General features: G+C 41.4%; 1 protein-coding gene across 4 annotated transcripts in view; it reads right to left on the bottom strand.

Moving 5' to 3' along the window:
* Positions 1–13,152, bottom strand: part of LOC122563715 (interferon alpha-inducible protein 27-like protein 2) — a 31,255-nt gene extending 18,103 nt beyond the window's left edge. The window contains exons 1-3 of one of the 4 annotated variants that reach the window (XM_043717835.1): positions 12,969–13,150; positions 7,745–7,843; positions 2,267–2,376 (exon numbers count right to left, since the gene is read on the bottom strand). In XM_043717835.1, the coding sequence (XP_043573770.1) occupies positions 2,267–2,318 (52 nt within the window). In that variant the 5' untranslated portion in view covers positions 2,319–2,376; positions 7,745–7,843; positions 12,969–13,150. Of the gene's footprint in view, positions 1–2,266; positions 2,377–2,727; positions 2,853–7,744; positions 7,844–12,968 lie in introns of all 4 variants that reach the window. The other 3 variants (XM_043717834.1, XM_043717836.1, XM_043717833.1) reach the window with 3 other exon arrangements.
* Positions 13,153–16,132: the final 2,980 nt, after the last annotated feature.

Genomic DNA, 16,132 nt, shown 5'->3' with positions numbered 1-16,132 from the left:
AAAATTATGAGGGGCATGGATAGGATAAATAGATAAAGTCTTTTTCCTGGGGTCGGGGAGTCCAGAACTAGAGGGAATAGGTTTAGGGTGAGAGGAGAAAGATATAACAGAGACCTCAGGGGCAACGTTTTCACGCAGAGGGTGGTACATGTATGGAATGAGCTGCCAGAGGATGTGGAGGAGGCTGGTACAATTGCAACATTTAAGAGGCATTTGGATGGGTATATGAATAGGAAGGGTTTGGAGGGATATGGGCTGGGTGCTGGCAGATGGGACTAGATTGGGTTGGGATATCTGGTTGGCATGAATGGATTGGACCAAAGGGTCTGTTTCCATGCTGTACATCGCTATGACTCTATGATTCTATAAAAGGTAAGACTAATGAATGGAGATAGTCTTGAGAACAAGGCAAGGAAGGTTCAGTTAGGAGCGAAACCAACTGAGTGGAATTTCACAGAGATGGAACTCAGAGAAAATTCTTCTCATGGATATTGGAGGGATACTCCAATTTCTTTTCTAGTTCCATTCCTCTAATGGTAACAATAAATTCAGTTACAGGTTTTGACTGTATCTGCTTAAGTATTAGAAACAATACTTAAGTAGCAAGTAGAATTTAATCCTTATTAGATTCAGGCCAAAACAATGCATTTAATTGGTATCCCTGCCATTGTATTCAACATCTATGTTAAAGGTGTGACTTTTAAGATTTTCTTCTGCAATTTAAGATAATTAAAAATGACTTAATGGAGATGATGAAATATACTTGAATCTTCCCAGAAACAGGCCCATGTTATTTGAGTTGACATGGAAAAACCATCCCAGGCCAGACCCTATAGTAACCCGAATGCTAGTTTTCTCACCTTAAGACAATAGGAGGCATGGTCTTTTGAGATATTGATCTCAGAAAGTCATTAAGAACCTGGAGAGAAACTAGAAACAGCTGCTGCTATGCTGAGAAGAGGGAAAGACTTATTTTCTGTAAATTACCAAGCAGAATCATTTTTCTGCTCGAAGAGGCAGAACTGCTGCAGATTTAAAGAGCAAGCAGTCACCAGATAATCCCTTTCTGCTGGAAATCAGTTTGATGATACTCACGAGCTTGAGTGAAGGAACTTTTAAGGGTTCATGGTCAAGACAAGAGTGTCTCTGGAGAGGCTGGGAAATTTTTGGGACTTCATCTACAATTGTACATATCTGCTGAGAATTTTTTTTTCAATCCTTTTATGGGTTTTGAAAGGTACATGTAATGTAATAACTTTAATAATACTTAACTGCATGAATAATAAATGCAATAAAAAATAAAAGCTTGCATTTACTGCCCATCCCTAATTGCCCTGGAGTTGAATAGTTTGCTAGGCCATTTCAAGGGGAAGATAAGAGGCAGCCACATTACTGTCTTCTTGGAATTTCATGTAAACCAGACTGGGTAAGAACAGCAGATTTCTTTCATTGAAAGACATTTGTGAGCCAGTTGGGTTTTTACAACAATTGATAGTTGACATGGCTACCATCAATAAGACTGGCTCTTAATTCTAGCCATGCCATGGTGGGCTTTGAACCCATGTCCTTAGGGCATTAGCTTGGGTCTCTTGAATACTAGTCTAGTGAGCTTACCATTGGTGTATTGAAGAAATGTGACACAGAGGTTTTGGTTCTGTTAATTAAGAAAGTACCTTTTCTGTAGTTTAGAGAATAAGTTGTCTCTGGACTAATGTTTAATTATGCTAATTCTATTTTGTTTGTTACAATGAAAGTCTTATAACACAAAACCTTCTTGTGCAATTCTTTCCGTCAGTTGCTGAGAAGTTGCTGAAGTTGTCTGTCCCTAATAGGAACTTAGCACACACAACACAATGTCAGCAGACATTGGATGTAGTTTTATGCATAGAACACACTGCATCAACTTGCAAACCACTAACTTGACACCAGTTCCCTGCCTTGTCATCTCTATCAACAACAAACTCTGAAAACATGATAGAAATACATTCAACTGCCTTATCACGATCCTAATTTGGACATGTCTTGTCATTCTTTCATAACTGCTTTGATGGTATCCTAAAAGTCTCTACTTATCATAATTGTGGAGAAGTCTCTACAAAATACTCCATCAGTTCAAACAGAAGGTCCCAAATAATTGTTTTGTGGTTGTATTTCCTTCATCCTAAGAACAAATTTAAAAGTAATTATAAACATCTCTTGCAATATAACCAGAGGCATGGTTGTCTTATTTGCCCATTTTATATGACAATTGATTTTGATATCTTACCAGTGGAGAAAGAGCAAATAAGTATTAGTAAGGCCAGAAAGTGCATTTTCATCTTTTCCCCACAGCTCAAATGCTAGAGTCAACTTCAGATTGTCATCAAATTCCGTCACCTGTATCGAAATGGAGAGCAGCATTTAATCGCATACTAAAGCATCTGGTAAACAGTAAACCTCACTACTTCACACTTTGATGCATGCCTCACAAAAATTCTGATTCATCACAGTTTGTGCACAAAATGAGAGTTTCATTTTTGAGCCAAATGCAACTATCTTTACTTGTATTTCTTTTGATTTTATGAGCTTTGAACAGATAGATTGTTTTGCTTATCTGTCCATGCTCGTAAGTATGTAAGAAAACACTCAGAATTCCAGTTCTACCTAACAGGGATTGAGAGAAACTAAAGCTATTCCAAATGCAATTGACTCTTCCCTTTATTATTAAAAGCAGAAAAACTCAGTTACCTTACTGCGGCTATGTGCAAAATCTATTATTTTGCCAATGTTACTTCATATTTCTGACCATGTTCCATGTTCGTCAGTCCATAATGGGAAGGAAAGGATGTGCAGGGTCTTTTCCTCACTCTGCCCTAAAGCAGTTTACAAATAATGAAATACTTTTAAATTGTAGTCATTATTGTAAAGCAGCCAATTTGTACATAGCAACATGCAACAAATACCAATGAAATGTAAAGTATATAATCTGTTCTAGTGATGTTGATTAGCCAGAACAGGCAAAGGATATCAGGATATCAGGAGTTGTAATTTATATAGTAACATATCCCATATAGTAATAATCAGCCCCTTAGTCCTTATTTGTTTATTGACAGAAGATTGGGATGAGATTGAATGTCCCAAGGACTGTGCCTATCTGTGCGATAGTGATGGGGGTGGGATGGGATGATTAACTCTAACGTGGATGATGCATACATGAATACAAATCAGAACTGAATGACTTAAGTGGATGTATGGCAAAGAGAAAATGGAAGGAAAAAGCTGAACAATTTTTTTTAGCAGAAAGTGCAACTAGTAACAGGGAATCTCGTGGTAAGTATTCATCATTCTGGCAGGCAATATTAAATGTTGAATGGAATCTTAGAATCCCTATGGTGTGGAAACAGGCCATTCAGCCCAACTAGTCCACACTGACCCTCTGAAGAGTATTTCACCCAAATCCTATCCCCAGTATTCTACATTTACCCCTGATTAATGTACCTAATCTATACCTCCCTGAACACTATGGGCAAATTAGCATGGCCAATTCGCCTCACCTGCACATCTTTGGACTGTGGGAGGAATCCCACACTGACACAGAGAGAACGTGCAAACTCCACATAGACAGTCACCCAAGGACTGGAATTGAACCTGGGTCCCGAGCACTGTGAGGCAGCAGTGCTAACCACCGAGCCACCATGCCACCCCAAATACTGACTCAATGACAAGGTCTCTGATGCAGGGAGGGGAATGGCACAGCTTCTTTCATTTGGATGCTATCCTATTCCTCCTCCATGGCAAAGCTGTGCAGATAACAACATGACCTGCACTACCTTTTAGCAGCAGGAGGTATAAAGTGCAGGCAATGTAAAGGAGAATACTCAGATGTGAAATAAGTAAAGTAATAAAATATATTTAGACACTCAAAAATGGACCACATTTAAGTACTACCAGTATTTTATGTCACTAGACTATTAATTAGCAACAAACTCTCAAATAATATGCAACTACAGGTGGCATTTGTTGAATACATTTTTCTGTGATAATAGGGACTGTTCAATAAACTTAAAAAAACTACTCCACTTTCCACTTATTCTCCACTATTCATAATACCGTTGATGTCATTCTACTGAGTCTTTCCTGTTCAAGGTTGAAAGAGGTGGCCATATATTCTGAAACTGTGGGAGGTACATGGCATGGACAGCTGCCCCATAAGAAATGGGAGGAAGAGTGGGGTCATCTGCTTCTCAGCTGAAAATGTGTTGCTGGAGAAGCGCAGCAGGTCAGGCAGCATCCAGGGAACAGGAGAATCGATGTTTCGGGCATAAACCCTTCTTCAGGAAGGGCTTATGCCTTCCTTGAAGAAGCTCTCTTCCTCCCTCTACAAAGATTTCAGTGAGTCCCTCTCTCACTGCACCCCCCAGGTCATCTCCTCTGCACAGCAGCTCTTCAGCCACATTCTCAAACAGACTCGCTACCACAGCCATATCTCCATTCCTGAAGAAGGGCTTATGCCCGAAACGTCGATTCTCCTATTCCCTGGATGCTGCCTGACCTGCTGCGCTTCTCCAGCAACACATTTTCAGCTCTGATCTCCAGCATCTGCAGACCTCACTTTCTCCTCATCTGCTTCTCAAACAATGTGAAAATATGGAGACAGCAGTTTTATAAAGAGGAAAGTAGGAAAATGCGTGAGAACGGCAGCAGTTGCACGATTGAAAAGCCAATGGGAGCGAGCCCCTTCAAACTGTTTCTACCTGTCAGAACCAAGGTGGGACACGACAGGAAAACAGTTCAGTGATTGATGGTATTTTCATACATTTCACAATTGCTTGGCTATGTGGTTTACAGCTGAGGAGTACAGTAAAAGAAAGCAAGAGCTGTTCCATTAAGTTAAAAATCACACAACACCAGGTTATAGTCCAATAGGTTTAACTGGAAGCACAAGCTTTCGAAGCGCTGCTCCTTCTCAGGTGGTTGTGAAGTATAAGATCGTAAAACACAGAATTTATAGCAAAAGTTTACAGTGTGATGTAACTGAAATTATGTATTGAAAAAGACCTGGATTGTTTGTTAAGTCTCTCATCCTTTAGAATGACCATCTTGGTTTCAGTTGTTTCATATGTAAATCGCAAAGCTTTTTCAAATGTTAAATTCTCAAGTGAACTTTAACAATTAGTGTCATGTCTGCACAGATAATGCATTTAAGCTGTGAGCTACCCTGTGTGAGGCTGTCTGTGCCACAATGGTCAGACTGATTCTAATCTAAAATGGGATTTACAGAACCTTATATGGATTCATGCAGTTTTTGAGCAAAGTAAAATGTAATTCTGCAAGTGCAAATTCATCCCACAAACATATATGTGTATGTGTGCATGTGGGTGTATGTGTGTGTGTGTGAGGGGGAGGGTGGGGGTAATGGAGTGTCTGTCAGAGAGTGTGTGTGTATATATGAGTGAGCTGAAAATGTGTTGCTGGAAAAGTGCAGCAGGTCAGGCAGCATCCAAGGAACAGGAGAATCGATGTTTCGGGCATAAGCCCTTCTTCAGGAATGAGGAAAGTGTGTCCTGCAGGCTAAGATAAAAGGTAGGGAGGAGGGACTTGGGGGAGGGGCGTTGGAAATGCGATAGGTGGAGGGAGGTCAAGGTGAGGGTGATAGGCCGGAGTGGAATGGGGGCGGAGAGGTCAGGAAGAAGATTGCAGGTTAGGAAGGCGGTGCTGAGTTCGATGGATTTGACTGAGACAAGGTGGGGGGAGGGGAAATGAGGAAACTGGAGAAATCTGAGTATATATGAGTGAGAGTGTAAAGGGGTATAAATCTGTGGGAGGGTGCATGTGTGAGGGTATGTGTGAACTTATGAGAGAGGGTCTGTGTGAGTGTATGGGTCTGTAGGAGTGGTGTGTGTGCGTGTGTGTGTGTGTGTTTACAGTGCAGTGGGGTCACCTGTAGTGTGACATGAACCCAAGGTCCCGGTTAAGGCCATCCCCATGGGTACCAAACTTGGCTATCAGCCTCTGCTCAGCCACTTTTCGATGTTGCCTGTCCCGAAGTCCACCTTGGAGGACAGTCGCCTAAGGTGCAAGATGGAATGTCCCAGACCATTGAAGTGTTCTCTGACTGGGAGGGAATATTCCTGTCTGTTGATTGTTGTGCGGTGTCCATTCATCCATTGCCGTAGCCTCTGCTTGTTCTCACCAATGTACCAGGCCTCAGGGCATCCTTACCTGCAGCGTATGAAAGAGGCTACGACAACAGATGTTAATGAAGTTAATGAAGGAGTGTAAATGGATTTTTGGTCATTATTGCATAGGATTTGGAGTTTAAGACTAAAATATTCTGTTGAAAACTGTATTCTGTGTTGGTGGGGCTTGTACATCAAGTATTGTGTACAGTTTGTATTTTAAAGGATGTGCTTACATTGGAGGCAGTTAAAAAGAGGTTCACTAGGCTGGGATGACTTGGTTGACTTCTCAAGGATGACTAATAATAATAATCATAATAACTTATCTTAGTTCTTTACTCATTCAAATTAGAAGTATGACAGGTAATCTTATTGAAAATTAGATTCTGGAAGAATGTGGGGAGCTTGCTTGGATAGATGTTGCAAAGATGTTTCCACTAGTAGAGGAATCTCAAACTAATTGACACAGGAATAGAATAAAACTGAGATGCAATGGGATTTTTTCTCCCAGAGGGAATTGGATGTCTGTAATTTCTGTCTCAAAAGATAGGGAGGCTAGATCATTGCAAGTATTTAAAGAGAAGGTAGATAACGTTTTGAAATATTGCATTGGTCAGAGCTATAGGTTAGCAAGTTGAGTCCTGGAGCAGGATCATCCATGATCTTGTTGAACAGCTGGGCAGCCTTGGGAGGCCAAATGTCTTACACCCCAGTAAGAAGGAAATATTCTGAGAGAGGAATAAACCAACCATAGTTAACCAAGGAAGTTAAGGAGAGTATTAAGTTGAAAGAAAAAGCATATAAGTGGGCCAAAGTTAGTGATAGCACCAAAGACTGGGATAAATTCAAGGTTCAGTAATGGAGAACTAAAAATACAATAAAGACAGAAAATATACTGCAAATATATACAATTATATAAATATATATTCACAAAAATATTATAAATAAATATATAAAAAGGAAGAGTGAAGCCAAAGTGAATAAAGGCCCCTTAGAAAATAAATCTGGGCATACAATTTTGGTGAACAAGGAAATGGCAGAGGAGTTGAACAGATATTTTGTATGAGTCTTTATGTGGAAAATACTTCCTATTAATTTTGAAGAATACATGGGAGGAATCAAATACCATTACTATCACTAAAGCAGTAATATTAGACAAATTAATGGGGCTAAAAGAAAGTACGTCCTCTGGCCCTGATAGCTTGCATCCCAGGATCCCAAAAGAGGGAACTACAAAGATAATGGATGCATTGGTTATAATTTTCTAAAAATGGTTGGCTTCTAGAGAGGGAGTAGAGAATTGGAAAAATGCTAATGTGACCTCCTTATTCAAAAAGGAAAACCATAGGATGATTAGCCTAACACCTATTATTGCGAAGTATCAACTTAATTATTAAAAAAAAAGTAATAGCAGAATGTTTGGAAAATCATAACCTAATCAAGCAGACTCATCATGGCTTCAAGAAAGGGAATTCATGTCTGATTATGAGACATTTTTTGAGGAAATCTCAACCAGAGTGGATAGAAGGGAACAAGAAGATGTGTTGTATTTGGACTTCCAGAAGGCATTCGGCAAAGTAACTCACAATAGGTTAAGTCACAAGATAGTAGTCCACAGTGCTGGAGGTAGTACATTGGCTACCAAAACAGAAATCACTGGAGATTTTCAGCAGGTCTCACGGTATCTGTGGAAAGAAAGCAGAGTTCACATACCTTTTCTTGGGATCACTGGACCCATAATGTTAACTTTGTTTTCTCTCCACAGATGCTGCCTGGCATGCTGATTTTCTCTCATAGTTTTAATTTTTGTGTCTGATTTCCAGAACCTCCAGTGATTTGGTTTAGAGAATTGGTTAATTGGCTGGAAACACCAAAAGGGAATAAAAGTGTTCTTTCTCAGGTTGGTAACCCTTGACCAGAGGGATCAGTGCTGGGTCTGCAGGTGTATACGATATATATTAATGATTTAGAGGAAGGAAGCAAGTGTAATGGAGCCAAATTTGCAGCGCACGCAAAAATAGGCAGAAAAGCAGGTCGCAAGAGAGATGCAAACTATTTAGAGTGGGATATTGAAAGATTAAGTAAGTGCGCAAAATGTTGTCAAATGCAGTATCATGGATTCTGGGTAATCCAAGATGGAGGACGGGAAACATGTCTGGCTGTAAGAGCTGCTCCTTTTTTTGAGGTATTTTAGGTATTGGAGGTGATTTCCTTGAATTCCAGGAGCAGCAATTACTGTTTTATATGCTGTTGCATTGTTTTGGAACTTTGGAAAAAAAAAGTCAAAAAAACATCAGTTTAAAAGGGAGAAGAGCAGACAAAGGAAGCACATGGTGAGGACAGTGCAGGAGAGAGAGAGAGAGAGAGAGAGAACCTGCACAGTTACCGTCTTTGCTGTTTGAATTAGTGTATCGCTGGACATCGGAGTGCATCTGGGAAAATTAACAAAACAGTGAAATTCACAACTAATCTTGGAGGAACTGTTGGGCGAAGTTCACAGCAGAGAATCAGATAAGTTAATTGTTGTTTTAAGTCTGTCCAAGGCAAAGGCTGCAGTAGTGAGTATAGTGGATTCTTTCCTGATTATATGTTTTTGGAGATAAGTCTCTTGATTAAACTCTAAATATAAACCATAGCTATTAATTTATCCTGAGGCAGTGTTGTAGAGGAATAAGATGGTGTTATTTTCTGGGTCTGTAAATTGTGAAGGAGCAAAAATTGCCTTTACAATGATATGTACTTCTTGTCAGATGTGGGAGTTTAAAGAGAGTTTAAGGGTTACTGCAGATTATATCTGCCATAAATGCTGTTGGATGCAAATCTTATCAGATCGAGTGGATCGGTGGAGAGACAGATAGAAGCGATGAGGAATTTGCAACATCAACAGTATGTGATGGATGGCAGTTATAGGAAGGGTGGAAAGTCTCAGATACAGTCACATAGATGGGTTAACTCCAGGAAGGGTAAGAGAGGTAGGCAGCTAGTGCAGGGGTCTTTTGTGGATATACCCATTTCAAACAGGTATGCTGTTTTGGAAAATGTAGGGGGTGATGGATTCTCAGGGGAACGTAGCACAAACAGCCAAGTTTCTGATATTGAGACTGGCTCTAACGCAACATGGGGTACGTCGGCTTCCAAGAGATCAATTGTGTTAGGGGATTCTGTAGTCAGAGGTACAGACAGACGTTTCTGTGGCCAGCAGAGAAAAAGCAGAATGGTGTGTTGTTTCCCTGGTGCCAGGAGAAAGTGAGGTCTGCAGATGCTGGAGATCAAAGTTGAAACTTTATTGCTGGAACAGCACAGCAGGTCAGGCAGCATCCAGGGAACAGGAGATTCGACGTTTTGGGCACAGGCCCTTCTTCTCCTGAAGAAGGGCCTGTGCCCGAAACGTCGAATCTCCTGTTCCCTGGATGCTGCCTGACCTGCTGTGCTGTTCCAGCAATAAAGTTTCATCCCAGGTGCCAGGATCAAGGATGTCTCAGAGAGGGTGCAGAATGTTCTCACGGGGGAGAGGGGCCAGCAAGAGGTCATTGTCTACATTGGAACCAATGACATTGGAAGGGAAAAGGTTGAGACTCTGAGGGAGATTACAGAGAGTTAGGCAGAAATTTAAAAAGGAGGTCCTCAAGGGTACTAATATCTGGATTACTCCCGGTGCTACAAGCTAGTGAGGGCAGGAATAGGAGGATAGAGCAGATGAATGCATGGCTGAGGGGCTGGTGTATGGGACAAGGATTCACATTTTTGGATCATTGGAATCTCTCTTTTGGGGTAGAAGTGACGTGTACAAGAAGGACGGATTGCACCTAAATTGGAAGGGGACTAATATACTGGCAGGGAAATTTGCTCGAACAGCTCGGGAGGATTTAAACTAGTAAGGTAGGGGGGTGGGACCCAGGGAGATAGTGAGGAAAGAGATCAATCTGAGACTGCTACAGCTAAGAACAGAAGTGAATCAGTCAGGGCAGGCAGGGACAAGTTGGACTAATAAATTAAACTGCATTTATTTCAATGCAAGGGGCCTAACAGGGAAGGCAGATGAACTCAGGGCATGGTTAGGAACATGGGACTGGGATATCATAGCAATTACGGAAACATGGCTCAGGGATGGGCAGGACTGGCAGCTTCATATTCCAGGATACAAATGCTACAGGAAGGATAGAAAGGAAGGCACGAGAGGAGGGGGAGTGGCATTTTTGATAAGGTATAGCATTACAGCTGTGCTGAGGGAGGATATTCCCAGAAATACATCCAGCGATGTTATTTGGGTAGAACTGAGAAATAAGAAATGGATGATAACCTTATTGGGATTGTATTATAGACCCCCACAATAGTCAGAGGGAAATTGAGAAACAAACTTGGAAGGCAACCTCAGCTATCTGTAAGAATAATAGGGTAGTTATGGTAGGGGATTTTAACTTTCTAAACATCGACTGGGACTGCCATAGTGTTAATGGTTTAGATGGAGAGAAATTTTTTAAGTGTGTCCAAGACAATTTTCTGATTCAGTGTGTGGATATATCTCATAATTTTGTAAACCTCTTTAAGGTCATCCCTCAGCCTCCGACACTCCAGGGAAAACAGCCCAGCCTGTTCTGCCTCTCCCTATAGCTCAAATCCTCCAACCCTGGCAACATCCTTGTAAATCTTTTCTGAACGCTTTCAAGTTTCACAACATCTTTCCGATAGGAAGGAGACCAGAATTGCACACAATATTCCAACAGTGGCCTAACCAATGTCCTGTTCAGCTGCAACATGACCTCCCAACTCCTGTACTCAGTATTGTGACTAATAAAAGAAAGCATACCAAATGCCTTTGTCACTATCCTATCTACCTGTGACTCCATTTTCAAGGCACTATGAACCTGCACTCTAAGGTCTCTTTGTTCAGCAACACTCCCTAGGACCTTATCCATTAAGTGTATAAGTCCTGTTAAGATTTACTTTCCCAAAATGCAGCACCTTGCATTAATCTAAATTAAATTCCATCTGCCACTGCTCAGCCCATTGGCCCATCTGGTCAATATCCTGGTGTAATCTGAGGTAACCCTCTTCGCTGTCCACTACACCTCCAATTTTGGTGTCATTTGCAAACTTACTAACTGTTATGCTCACATCCAAATCATTTATGTAAATGACAAAAAGTTGAGGACCCAGCACCGATCCTTGTGGCACTCCACTGGTCACAGGCCTCCAGTCTGAAAAACAACCCTCCACCACTACCATCTGTCTTCTACCTTTGAGCCAGTTCTGTATCTAAATAGCTAGTTCTCCCTGTATTCCAAAAGATCTAACCTTGCTAATCAGTCTCCCATGGGGAACCTTGTCGAATGCCTTACTGAAGTCCATATAGATCACATCTACTGCTCTGCCCTCATCAATCCTCTTTGTTACTTCTTCAAAAACTCAATTAAGTTTGTGAGACATGATTTCCCACGCACAAAGCCATGCTGACTATCCTTAACCAGTCCTTGCCTTTCCAAATATATGTACATCCTGTCCCTCAGGATTCCCTCCAACAACTTGCCCACCACCGACGTCAGGCTTACTGGTCTATAGTTCCCTGGCTGTCCTTACCACCCTTCCTAAGCAGTGGCACCACATTTGCCAACCTCCAGTCTTCTGACACCTCACCTGTGACTATCAATGATACACATATCTCAGCAAGAGACCCAGCAATCACTCCTTTAGCTTCCTACAGAGTTCTAGGGTACACTTGATCAGGTCCTGTGGATTTATCCAAATTAACCTGTTTCAACACATCCAGCACTTCCTCTATATGTTTTTGCTTTGTGTGTTTGACCATCTACCTGTGAGTAAAATGATTTATAATGATTTTTAAACAAAATTATACAGTACCATTTAATAGGCATTTGATACAAATTATAATTTACTGCTATATTAAATACTTCCAAAACTTTAAAATATGCCTAGTCGTACCTGTGTAACTGAGGTATTAAAATCTTACAGTTCCCACTGAGGTGCTGTTCAAGGTAGGATGAGGAAGAAAGTCAGATGGGAAGGTATCAAGCAGGTGGGTCAATGCATTCCTATATCTGGTTGATCTTCCTGGAGTTGTGGTAAAATTGACAGTCTACAAACAGCATTGTAGACTGTGGCTTGCCAGAATGTTAGCTGATTTTCATGATTTAGAGTCAGGCCACTAGACCATCACCATTGCAGAGCCTTCTTACACCTCAGTATGCAATGAAAACTCCATAGTTTCAACTTAGATCATAGCCAGTTTTGTGGTTCATCTCGTGTAAAAATTTTCAGAAAATACATGCACATTTACATTTAAAACTCTGCAATATTTTATGCTGATTTAGCTCACAATGTCCAGTTTTCACTGGCATAACCGACAAAAAGAGATGAATATATAAGGATAAGGATGCATTAAAATTAATCATATTAGCAACTTGGAATAAACAGAGGTGTAATAAATTAGGGGTGGCACAGTGGTTAGCACTGCCGCCTCAGAGCACCAGGGTCCCAGGTTCGATTCCAGCCTCGGGTGACTCTCTGTGTGGAGTTTGCACATTCTCCCTGTGTCTGTGTGGGTTTCCTCGCACAGTCCAAAGATGGGCAGGTCAGGTGAATTTGTCATTGCTAAATTGCCCGTAGTATTAGGTGCATTAGTCTGAGGGAAATGGGTCTGGGTGGGTTATTCTTCGGAGGGTTGGTGTGGACTGGTTGTGCCAAAGGGCCTGTTTCTACACTGTAGGGAATCTAATGTAATCAAACCTCTAATCTTGAATGTTGCACTGATTAACTGAGCATAGTTTAAATTGATATAAAGATCAATATTACCTTCTGTGGATCAATTCTTGTCCATAAATCACAGATATCAGGTTTCTCCTGGAGTTTCAAATTGCAAAATCAAAATAGGTCTCCGGGCTCCTGGGTTAACACGAATCTGGCTGTGAATTTTAAGAGTGGCAAGGGAGTTGAGTGACTGTCCACAGAAGCGTTGAGGTTGAAAGGGCGTTGCCAGTTATTTTTAATTTGAATTGATTTCCTCTGAACTCACATGATATTGTTATGAAATGAATGAAGTGAAACTGGCTCAGTACACAAGAAGTCATTATTGACATAGGAATAAAGAACAAATTGACAATTTGAAGGTCCGATCATTTTGGGGAATTTTAATTCAGGTGTGCAAAGTCCTGTTGGTTAGTCATAATGATATAGTTAATAAATTTGCTTCCTTTCAAACATATGATCATTTTATATGTTAGCATGCGATTTAGTTTTATATATACATATTCAATTGAAAGCAATGTGTAGGGTTGAGGTGGGTCTGGAAAGTGAAGTGAGTCAGGCAGTAGGCATTCCCCTATGCGTGACAATGTTGTCATTGTCTGGTTTCGATTATCTGCATAGGCTCAATAAAAGAAAGACTGAGTGAATCCAGAGTATGATGGGAGAAAAGTAAGGATTCTACATAACCGATATAGTCCAGAAAGGCTGGAAATGAAAGAGAGAGGCTGGAAATGGAGAAGTCCTGGGCAATCCAGTGGGACTTCTACTAGTCACAAAGCATTTAATTTCTCTGCACTTCCTCTGGTTACCCTGTGCCAGTGAGAATACAAGGAAAGATACAGCTAAATAAACAAACGACCAGATACTTTGCAATGTATGTGACTGAACTATTTAGTGATTTATACATGCTGCAGACAGGAAACTGAAACTGAATCTGATTCCAAGACTGTTTATGTTTCAAAGCAAATTTCTGAAGAAACAAAACTAACAAAACTGAACATTTCAACTCCTCCTCCCACTCTGCTGAGAACATGCAGGTCCTGGGCCTCCTCCATCGCCACTCCCTTACTACCCGACGCCTGGAGGAAGAAGGCCTCATCTTCCTCCTCGGAACCCTTCAACCCCATGACATCAATGTGGACTTCATCAGTTTCCTTCATTTGCCTTACCCAGTTCCAACCTTCCAGCTCAGCACCTCCTCATGACCTGTCAATCTTCCTTCCCACCTATCTGCTCCATCCTCCTCTCTGACCTATCACCTTTACCCCACCTCCATCCACCAATTGCACTCTCAACCACTGCCACCCCGCCACCATTTATCTCTCCATCCCCCAGGCTTCCAGCCTCATTCCTGATGAAGGGCTTTTGCCCGAAACGTCGAATTTCCTACTCCTCAGACTCTGCCTGACCTGCTATGCTTTTCCAGTACCATTCTAATCTTGACTCTGATCGCCAGCATCTGCAGTACCCACTTCCACCTGCATGGGAGATCATGCCTCACAAATCTTTGATGAAGTGACCAGGAAGGTTGACGAGGGCAGGGTGGTAGACACAGTCTATATGGATTTTAGTTAGGGCTTTGATAAGTTTTCACATGGCAGGCTGCTCTGGAAGGTTAGAACGCATGAAATCCAGGGCGAGCTGGCAAATTGGATACACAATTGGCTTGATGGTGAGAAACAAAGGGTAATAGTTGAAAGATACTTGTCAGACTGGAGGCCTGTGACGAGTGGAGTGCCTCAGGGGTCGGAGTTGAACCCATTGCTATTTGTTATCTATATCAATGATTTGGATGAGAATGTGCAAGGCATAATTAGTAAGTTTGCAGGTGTCACTAACATAGGAGATATCGTGGACAGTGAGGAAAGTTCTCAGAAATTCCATTGGGACCTGATCAGCTGAGGAAGTGGGTCGAGAAAGATGGATGTGTGAAATCTTGCATTTTGGAAAGTCAAATCGAGATAGGACCTTAAGGAGTGCAGTGGAACAGAGGGACCTTGGAGTTCAGGTGCATGGTTCTCTGATAGTGGAGTCACAGCTAGGTCAATGAAAAAGGCTTTTGGTGCACTGACCTTTATCAGTCAGGGCAATGAGTATCGAAATTGGGAAGTTATGTTGCAGTTTTACAGTATGTGGGTGAGGCCTCACTTGGAGTATTCTTTTCAGTTTTGGTCACCTTGTCAAGAGAACTATGTTATTAAACTGGAAAGAGTGCAGAAGAAATTTAGGAGGACTCTGCCTGGACTCAACGGTCTGAGTTATAGGGAGAGGTTGGACAAGTTAGGACTTTTGTCTTCAGAGCGTAGGAGACTGAGGGGGAACATATAGAAATGTTTGCGATCATGAGAGGCATGGATAGGGTGAATGCACTCAGTCTTTTTCCCTGGGTTGGGGAATCGAGGTCTAAAGGCCATCAGTTTAAGGTTAGAAGGGAAAGAATAAAACGGAACCCGAGGGGCAACCTTTTTACCCGGAGTGTAGTACCACATATGGAATGAGCTATCAGCAGATGTGGTTGAGGCAGGTACATTAACAACACTTAAAAGGCATTTGGACAAATAGATGAATAGGAAGGGATTAAAAGGATATGGGCCAAGTGCAGGGAAATGGGGTTAGTGTGGATGGACATTTTGGTCAGCATGGACCAGTTTGGGCCAAAGGGCCTGTCTCCGTGCTGTAGGACTCTATGACTCTGCCTGGACCTTGCAGCACTCACAACAGATTGAAAGTCCCAGATACACACCACTTCAGATGCTGCAAACTAAGAACTGCCCCTCAACTGATCATTTCCCATTTTGAAACAGCCACGGTTTTGTGGCAAACATGACATGTAATCCATCCACAGCAACATCCCATAAATGATCAATTAAGTTGCTTTGATAAAGTTGTTTTAGGATTAATTATTACTCAGCCATCATGATTCCACCTGTTACTTCTTACAATTGTGTCCTCTTCTTGCAAGATATCAGATGAAATATTTTCAGCCGAGGATGGTAAGATTTGCTGCAGTATTACACGAGAAGTTTAGAGAGACCTATTTCAATGTTGGGAGTAACTCACTGCAACATTTATACATCTTCCAGGTGTCAAGGTGAATTTCTCATGAGAAGTAGCAAGTTACCTGTTCAGGAGAATTATTTCTTCTTAAATACATTATTGAGTGTACATCTAGTATACAAGTATGGACTTGTTGGGCTGAATGGCCTGTTTCA

This window comes from Chiloscyllium plagiosum, chromosome 27 (assembly GCF_004010195.1).
Source record: "Chiloscyllium plagiosum isolate BGI_BamShark_2017 chromosome 27, ASM401019v2, whole genome shotgun sequence".
NCBI lineage: Eukaryota > Metazoa > Chordata > Chondrichthyes > Orectolobiformes > Hemiscylliidae > Chiloscyllium > Chiloscyllium plagiosum.
Note: the sequence above shows the minus strand (reverse complement) of the source record. Positions and strands in the feature narration are given on the sequence as shown.